At 38.8% G+C, this 9,381-nt stretch overlaps 1 protein-coding gene across 2 annotated transcripts in view; it reads left to right on the plus strand.

The window, feature by feature from the left end:
* Positions 1–8,972, plus strand: part of UBR1 (ubiquitin protein ligase E3 component n-recognin 1) — a 74,064-nt gene extending 65,092 nt beyond the window's left edge. The window contains exons 41-47 of one of the 2 annotated variants that reach the window (XM_063289876.1): positions 58–191; positions 928–1,036; positions 2,734–2,790; positions 4,357–4,434; positions 6,078–6,248; positions 7,043–7,144; positions 7,734–8,972. In XM_063289876.1, the coding sequence (XP_063145946.1) occupies positions 58–191; positions 928–1,036; positions 2,734–2,790; positions 4,357–4,434; positions 6,078–6,248; positions 7,043–7,144; positions 7,734–7,875 (793 nt within the window). In that variant the 3' untranslated portion in view covers positions 7,876–8,972. Of the gene's footprint in view, positions 1–57; positions 192–927; positions 1,037–2,733; positions 2,791–4,356; positions 4,435–6,077; positions 6,300–6,533; positions 6,782–7,042; positions 7,145–7,733 lie in introns of those variants that run through there. The other variant, XM_063289877.1, reaches the window with a different exon arrangement.
* Positions 8,973–9,381: the final 409 nt, after the last annotated feature.

Below are 9,381 nucleotides of genomic sequence, written 5' to 3' on the forward strand. Positions count from 1 at the left end.
TAATCCAATTCCAGAGTTTCAAAAATACTAAATCCAAATATTTGAACTCTGTCATAGTTGCTACAGCTTGCAAGTTCCAGGTTGGTATTTGTGGGATTGTATAAAGAAAGGCATCATGCCCTACCTCCGCTGTGCTGCTTTATTCTTCCATTATCTGCTGGCAGTGCCTCCACCTGAAGAACTTTCATCCGGTAAGTAGCTGTGTAGGGTCATTTGATTAATCCTGAGGTGGAGTACAGTTTAAATTGTTCAGGAAACAAAATGTTATATTAAATAGGTGTAAAATAATTTTAATATCAATTCACATCCGTAACATTCTCAATTTCAGGCAGCACTATCCATTGAAAACCCTCTTCTTAAAATGTAGCTCTTTGTTGTTTTCTAGTAACTGCTTTTATCATGAAAATAAAAAAGGGGGTAGTATAATGCTTATCATTAATATTTTTTTTTACAAAAAGAAGACACATTAAGTATATAAAACTCCAAGCTCTGTGCCGTGGGGCCCTTTCAGACTGGAGAGCAAATAGTCCTGATTTCTTGAGAACTCTTCAGTATCAACCTGCTCTCTCAGAGGTAGAATTTCACAGCCTTTATAGAAATGATCAACGTGGCAATTGGTCGTCATATAAGAAGCCTCTTGTTTTTCCCCAGTGTGAGGAAGACGTTACAGCTTGAACTCTTAAAGTTACAGTCACCAAGAAAATAAACCAGCAGCTCTGGGTGACTTCCTTGTTCATTATCATCAGTAAGAACAAGAATCTTCATGAATTCCTTATGTGCAGACTATCATCCCAATCTGGTTATTTACAGTACTTTTTATACTGATTCAATTGATGGACTGCATAGGCTACAGCTTTTGAATAGAGAAAGCTTTTATGTTAGTTGGTGCAATTAATCATACATCTAAAATTGTTCTTCTTTTCACAGTTTCAGAGGAAGATCAGTTCAAGGCACTTTGTGACTACTTGTCTCTACCTACCAATCTGTTCATGCTTTTCCAAGAATATTGGAGTATTGTGGAGCCCTTACTTCAGAGGTATTCTTTATTGACACACACAAAAAAAGCTGACATGCTCTACCCAAATAAATAAACTGTATTATTAACATATACACAACATGCTAAGACAATGGCAAGGTTCCCACAGCCCAGTGAACCACAAATTACCCATTCTCATTTTAGTCATGTCTAGTGTGTTGTGTTCGAAACCGCGCGGCGGGGTGAGCTCCCGTTGCTCGTCCCAGCTCCTGCACACCAAGCAGTTCGAAAACATGCAAATGTGAGTAGATTAATTGGTACCGCTTCGGCGGGAAGGTAACGGCGTTCCGAGTCGTCATGCTGGCCACATGACCCGGAAGTGTCTATGACAACGCCGGCTCCAAGGCTTAGAAACGGAGATGAGCACCGCCCCCTAGAGTCGGACACGACTGGACTTTACGTCAAGGGAAACCTTTACCTTTACCTTTAGCGTGTTGTGCTAACCTAGGCAGTCAGGGAGCAGTCTGCCAGTATAGGACAACCATGACCTAAATACAAGTAGACTAAAATGTTTAACATTTATTTACTCATATTTAATACTAAAGTAAAACTTAATTTTAAGTAATTTTATGCATAATAATTGCTTATTGGTGACTTGGATTTGAGGAAGCTAAGCTCTCCTTTATCTTAGGCCTTGGGAAACCCTTTCAGGTTGCTACTGGGATCCTCTTGGGAAAAGTAGTTAACTAAGCCAGCTGGTCAGACTGACGCATTTGTTTAGAAAATCAAAAATTAGCGTTTATAAAAGTACAAAATGATGAATAGGAAGAACCAACCCTCAGTCTTGCAGTAAGCGTAGTATTTTCTCTTGGGGGCAGGAATGGAAACAGTTTGAATTAATTCCAAGGTGAGACTTGCAGACTTAAGAGCAAAACGGTCAGAGTGGTGGGGTGCGAAAACTGACTTCAAGGACTAATAATGGAAAGGCTTGATCAGTTGTATGTCTGGACACTGTTCTTTGCTCCCAGTGCCCTTAGCATCCTGAGAGTAGTGCACTTATCTGTTCAAATATAAGTGCTTGTTTATATATGTGTTTGTCAGGGTAGGGTTCTCATACCCATGTCTAGAGATTCAACAATGTGACATGGCTGTTAAAAAGAAAAATGCAATTTTGGCTATGTCAGTAGAAAGCAGTAGTTCCACTTTATACTCGGTGGTCCAATTCTGAGCAAGATATTTTTAAAGAGATTCTGAAAAATTGTAGCAGATACAAAGAAAAGCAGTGAGGATGATCAGAGAGAAGAGGCTTGAGAGAAGAGCTTGAGGGAAGAGGATAGGTTTAGCTTGAGAAAAAGGCAACTGAAGAGGGACATAATAGCGATTTCAGTTACTGTAATGGGTGTCACACTGAAGAAGGCTAAAACTCTTTCCTTGCTGCAGGCCACAGAATAATTGTGTTACACAGAATAAGGGAGATTCCAGCTGATTGTTAGGAAAAGCTTTTTAATAGTAGGAGCAGTTCAACATTGAACCATTGATTAAGAGACATGCCAAATTCCCCTTTGCTGGATTTGTTCAAGGAAAGGCTGAGCGTTAAAACATCTTTCACGATGGTTTAATAGATTCCTGCCTGAATAGGAGATCATACTCTCGGGCCTAAATGATTTCTTCCCCTTTAGGATTCTATGGCTTGTTTTTGTCATGTCTTTCCCCTTGTTTTTGCCATTGACAAGACTGATAGGAAGTTTCTCAAACAGGTGGTGTGCTGATCCTGCTGTACTTTGCTTCCTGGAGGGGAAAAGTATTGCAATAAGGTTAGTTTCAATTCTTCTGGCACTGGACTTTACTAATGAAAACCAGAGTGTATTTCTAACTTGCTGTTTCTGAATGCTTTTTATCTAATTTCTGGGTGAGAGGTGCAATCTTTCACTACAATTCAGTAGAAAATGGATTGAATAGTGTTTTCAACTAATGTTCATCTTTCAAATAAGATTGCAGCATCCCTTAATAACATCATGTGTTATGCAAGGGCTACAGGTAGACCTTGCTTAACAACTGCCCTGTTTAGCAACCATTCAAAGTTACGATGGTGCTGAAAAAGTAACTTTACAACCAGTCCTTGCATTTACAACTGTTGCAGCGTCCTTGCAGTCATGTGATCGACATTCAGGCACTTTGCAACTGGCAGGCATTTACAATTGTCACAGCATCCTGTGATCGTGTGATCAACTTATGCGTACTTTACAACCGGCTTCCGACAAGCAGTCAATAGAGAAGCCGGCAGTAAATTGACAAGTCACAGTCACATGATGTCTCGCTTAACAACCCACAGTGGCTTGCTTAACAACCAAATGGGAAGTGACGTCAGTCCGTCACGGTCATGTGATGTTTCGCTTAGTGATCACATTGCTTAGTGATGGAGTTGCCAGCCCCCGTTTTGGTCACTAAGTGGTTAAGGCAACGGGCTAGAAACCAGGAGATGGAGAGTTCTAGTCCCGCCTTAGGCATGAAAGCTGGCTGGGTGACCTTGGGCCAGTCACTCTCTCTCTCAGCCCAACTCACCTCACGGGGTTGTTGCTGTGGGGAAAATAGGAGGAAGACGGAGTATTAGGTATGTTGCCTCCTTGAGTTATTTATAAAAATAATAAAGGTGGGATAGAAAATTAAATAAATAAATAACTCCAGAACCACAAGTCAGCAGTCCTTGGTCCTAAGAGATACTGTAGGGGAAAATGAGTAATCAGATGCTTTGCATTTATAAAGGAGCTCTGTCAAGGTCTTAAAAATTGGGTGGAAGTGCTTCATATGCACCCTTATTCAGAACTCTCTCACACCTTTTAAACCTGCCTTCTCCCATCACCAGTATGCTGACCTATCTTCAGGGCCTCTACAGTTGCTTGAAGATAAGAAATGTTGGGGATGCGATCACCGATCTATCCGTCACTTGATCTCCTTTTAATGGTTTCATTGCACATGTAATTACTTGCATGTCTCTCTAGATTATCATTATTTAGAAAGAGTAACAGAAAAGAAATAGCATATGCTATTTTTTTCAAGTGATTGTTTTATAATTCTCTGTAGATCCATAATATAGAGGTCTCATAAATTCCTACCTTGAACATCATAATTACCTTGTCTTTCTGCCTTAAGCCATTTTGTGTGCAAAAGATTCCAAATTCCACAGAAGAATACTCTAGCACAGTGTTTCTCAACCCTGGAAGCTTGAAGATGTGTGGACTTCATGCGGGCTGGGGAATTCTGAGAGTTGAAGTCCACACATCTTCAAGTTGCTAAGATTGAGAAACACCGGTCTAGCAGGTGATGCTTTGATGCGTAGTTGAACCCTGGCATACAGTAATTCTTTCTGTTTGAACAACTAGATATCCAAGGGAAAGAAATAAATTGATAGAGCTTCCAGAAGACTACAGCTGCCTTTTGAACCAAGGATCTCAGTTTAGGTGAGAACCAGAAGCTGTGCTCATTAGAAACATTTTTTTCTTTCATTGAACTGAATTAAGGAAAACTAAAGGAACAGTCTTTAAGCGGACAACTTTATGAAATTTTTCCTTGCTGTACATATAAGGGTAAGGAGCTTTGTTTCAGGCTGGCAACTAACCCATACCTGAATTATCTTAGTGCTATAGAACACAACAGGAAGGCTTTCAAAAGGTGGTGGTGGGATTATGCCTCCTCCTGAAGCCTTTCTCTCCTACTGTGCAAGACCTAAACAGTGCCCTTGTCTCCTGCTCCAGGCCAACTGGAATGTTATAAAGAGGCATTTTTGTCAGAGGCTGGAGATGGACTTTCTTGCGTCTCTCAACTTTGACAACTGGCCTGCCTGCCTGGCTCTTGCCCTTCTCTTCACAACTGAGTAAAGAGTAATGTCCATTGTTACCTTTTCTGAAAAAGCTTCCAAGTATTTTGAAAGAATTTCTAGGGGTGCAGATGTTTGATTGGAAATGCTTTGCCACCTTTGCACCTGAGTAGAGAGTAAAAAGAAAATTTATCTTCTTCAAATAAGTACAAAGTGCACAGCAGTTATTGTTGAACAGGAGGTCTAATTTGACTGCATATCAAACGCCAAGGATGATGATATCATCTTCATCTTTCAAACTATAATCTTATACACACTTGTCTAATAGTAAAGTAGCACTTATTACGTGTATAAAAATGACTACTCTGTTTGGATGGTACCTTGAGTGGAATATAGCAAAACAGACAAAAAGATTGCTTAAGTGATAATGGTTTGGATTTTTAAAAAACTGTATACAAAATCCACTATTTGGAAAACCCTAACCCTTGAAGTTCAACAAATGATATTGATTAAGAAGATAATGCATAATATTACTGTTTCTTGATATTCAAAATGTGTAAGGTGCTTTGCAAGTTTAACTTTAGACATACTTCATTACTATATCTGTTACTTAGTTGTTATTACTGCTATCCAATTTAAATCATATTTTATAGATCAAAAGGGCTGTGTTTGAGACCATTTCTTAAGGCTGCAACTGGTTTTGAATTCGAAATTGTGATTGTGTTCAGTCATGTCAAATCATGGATTATGCTTTACATAGTAAAAATTATGCACCATAGTTTGAATGTAGAGACAAGTGCACAATTTACCCCAGAAGTTTTCTTCCCATTTTGACAAGTTTTGTTTTGTGATCTGTGAATTCAGACATAATAGGAATCAAATCAACATGTGGTATAGCTTTCTATCCAGTTTCAAATTGTACTTTCAGATTCTAATTTGCCAGCCCCAGATTTATTTGTAAACATTCTAACATTTGGACATTAAAGCAAACATTGGCTTCATACATCAAAACTGGCCCATGTCTCTTAGGTACAAGTCTGTATTGAGAGCACAAAACTGTTTGGAATTGGCTAGTTTTACTCTCTGTTGTAGCTGGTTTCTATTTGCAGTGAAATATAACAATGTTAAAAAACGTGTTATACATCTACCTTCTAATTGCCTGGTTGTACAAACATTATCAATGAAATGATGTTTGTGGGCAACTTGGCAAATATATTTACAACAGCACTTTTCAAAATACCCATCTTGGTTCCAAATTTCACTCTCTAATTAACTTCACCTTTCCAGGTGCCCTCGATCCTCCGATGATGAAACCAAACATCCTGTCCTGTGTTTGTTTTGTGGGGCTATGTTGTGTTCTCAAAACACCTGTTGTCAGGTGCTAGTAAATGGAGAAGAGCTGGGGGCTTGCAATTCACATGCTGTTTCCTGTGGTGCTGGAGTCTGCATTTTTCTCAAGTAAGTGACAGCTGGAAATAAAGCTAATCTAAATTAATTGGGGAATGGTAGGTAGATGGTGTGAGAAGACAGGACACCCTGGAGAAGATGCTGATGCTAGGGAGAGAGGAAGGCAAAAGGAAGAGGGGCCGACCAAAGGCAAGATGGATGGATGATATTCTAGAGGTGATGGATTCGTCCCTGGGGGAGCTGGAGGTGTTGACGACCGACAGGAAGCTCTGGCGTGGGCTGGTCCATGAAGTCACGAAGAGTCGGAAGCGACTGAACGAATAAACAACAAAAAAGGTAGATGGTGATGGATTCCCAATTTGTGTGTGCCAGATATATTGGAGAATAACACCCATAATTCAGATGCCTGCTCAAGGAAAGAAGTGGGTAAAAATAATTGTTTTGCTTTCTTTTCCCCATGGCAGGATTAGGGGAAACTCTTCAGTTTGCACAGATTGTAGTACAATTAACGAAGAATGGGATGATCCCTGAAATTAGGTAGTGTCTTCAGCAAGAAGGAACCTTATTCAGAGAAGAAATCAGTGCTTAATTTTGGGAATCACCTGATTTGCCGATGTCATGGTTCCCCCACTTAACAAGGCTGTGATCCTTGGAAGTAGTGGAAGGGATAGATCTGCTATGATAGAAAAATAAGTGGGAAAGCCCTCTTCTGCAGACTTTCTCTAGATACGATCTATTTCGTTTGCACATTCTTAGTAATTTTAGTACTTTAGTACTTAGTACTAAAACTGCCTGCAAATTTCTGTTGGTTTTCAGATTTTCCTTTTTTCTATTTTCTCCTTAAGAATCAGAGACTGCAGAGTTCTCCTGATCGGTGGCAAAAATAGAGGTTCTTTCTATCCTGCACCATATCTAGATGAATATGGAGAAACTGATCCAAATCTGATGTAAGTTACTGTTTTGCTCTTTATCTTGTAAGAACCTCTGTCTTCTTTGAATGAATTCTTACTGTGCTTCGTATTCAAATTATTGGGTGCTAGATTTTTTTCTGTATCTAAATTTTCATTTAGATTTAAGTACTTTTATTTGAATTACTTCTTACTGTTCTCATTCTTTAAAACAGAAACACAAATGTACCATAACAGGGCCAGTAACATGTTGCTTGATTTCACAAACAATAGAGACTTTTGTTTGCTAGTGAAAACTTGAGGGTGGATTTGTACCTGATGCTGCTGGTCCCAAATATTTTTCTGTGAATTAACTAAAACTACCCAACAGTAAGAACAGCTCATTAGTGGAACCAATTACCCAGCGAGTTGGTGGGTTCCCGGGGGCAGAATGGACTCATACGGCTGAGAGACAGCCATCTGTCAGAGATGTTTTAACTGGTTGAATATATTGGCCTGAATGGCCACTTCCAACTCTGTAATCCTATGATTCTGAGGCATGTATCTGAGTAGACCAAATAAAATGCAGCAAAACTAAATATTCTTATTTTTAAAATTCTAATAGTTGTATTTTTATTTCTCTTTGAAGAAGAGGCAATCCTTTGCACCTGTGTCATGAACGATACCGGAAACTCCATTTGCTATGGCGACAGCACTGCATCATAGAAGAGATTGCTCGAAGCCAGGAAACTAATCACATCTTTTTGGGATTCACTTGGCACCTCCTCTGAGCATCAGGCTTTTCAAGACTAAATTGCCACCACCTCATTTTGTAAAACATCACACAAAGAATGTGAAGAATTGTGGTTTAAGGAAAAATGACTAACCCACATCTGCATATTAAAGCTTGTGGGCTCAAATTTGCTTAGAAAGAAAATGCATGCATACAACTTCCCAAACATGAATGCTGAATGATCAAAACCAGAACTGTCTGGATCATCAGTAAGCTGGCTTTTTCCCACTCAAGTCTGACACACACACACACACACACGCAGCTTTTATCCAAATTAAAAACAATCAACAGTATTTCCATTCTTCCTCAGCAGCAGTTCTAAATACATATATAGTCTTCAGTGTATCTGGGTGTAAGAACAAAGACCGATTTAATCTCCTTTTACATCACATTAGTTGCTTCTGTTTCCTCCTTTAGTATAGCAGGTTTCAAAATAAGTGTATCTTGTAACTGGCTTTGTCCTTAACTTATTTTTGGGTGCAGCAGTGTAACAACCTGAGTGTGAAGCACTACACAGAGCAGAGTGCCCTGGAAAGGAGGTTGATACTTATTGCGAATCCTTTCAGAATGAGTGTGTGTAAGTGTAAGCTTTGTTAATTCTGGTATCTTCCACTTAACTTTGATGTATATCAAAAATCAAATGCTTTGCTCTTGGCATATCCCAAAATGGGAAGGAACAGCACTGCAGGAAAACAGGAATGAAAAAAACAACTATTTGTTATTGCAAGCAGTCTTTATTTGTATTGCCCAACAAATTTCAGACTAAATTAGTTTTTAAGGGGGATTATAAATCTATACTATACATTATAATTGAACAAAAATAAAAACAATAAGAAATAGATTATGCAAAACAGTACTGTCATAACCTCATATCTACCATGCATAGACTAACATTTTTATACTGTATACAACAAACATAACAATACTTCAAATAATTATATTTGTAAAATAGTAAGGTTATTCACAAAATAATTCACAAAACAAAGTCCATGCTAAAAGGAATCCTTAATATATGTACCAAATGTTATATCCGTAATGTAAATTTAAACATTACCTACTTCTTTTAAAAATACAATAAAACCATAAAATTAGGAGAATATTTTTTTCTGTTTATGCCTGTGATACAAACTTACTTTTTTCTGGCTCCCAGGAAAAAAGATGCCTACTGTTGACTTTGTGGCCAGTGCTAATCAAAGTAGTTAAAGTGCTAAATTAGTTAATATGAACTTAAGGAATAGTAAAAGAGAAAGGAATATCTCTATTATGCCACTCAACTCAACACGGACTTTGGCCAGCATTCAGATTTTGGATGGGACATGAAGTATGCCTGCTCTGTTGGCTCTTACAGGATGGAAGAGAAGCTGCCCCTCAGATAGCCAGTATTACAGGTGGTAACCCTAGCAGAGGTGTTGCATGGGCATACTGAGGTGTGCCCATAATTACTTGCACCTCTCCATTTTGGATAGGCTGTAGTTTCCAAGTGGTCTTCAAGGGCATTCTCATG

This window comes from Candoia aspera, chromosome 1 (assembly GCF_035149785.1).
Source record: "Candoia aspera isolate rCanAsp1 chromosome 1, rCanAsp1.hap2, whole genome shotgun sequence".
In the NCBI taxonomy this organism is placed as follows: Eukaryota; Metazoa; Chordata; class Lepidosauria; order Squamata; family Boidae; genus Candoia; species Candoia aspera.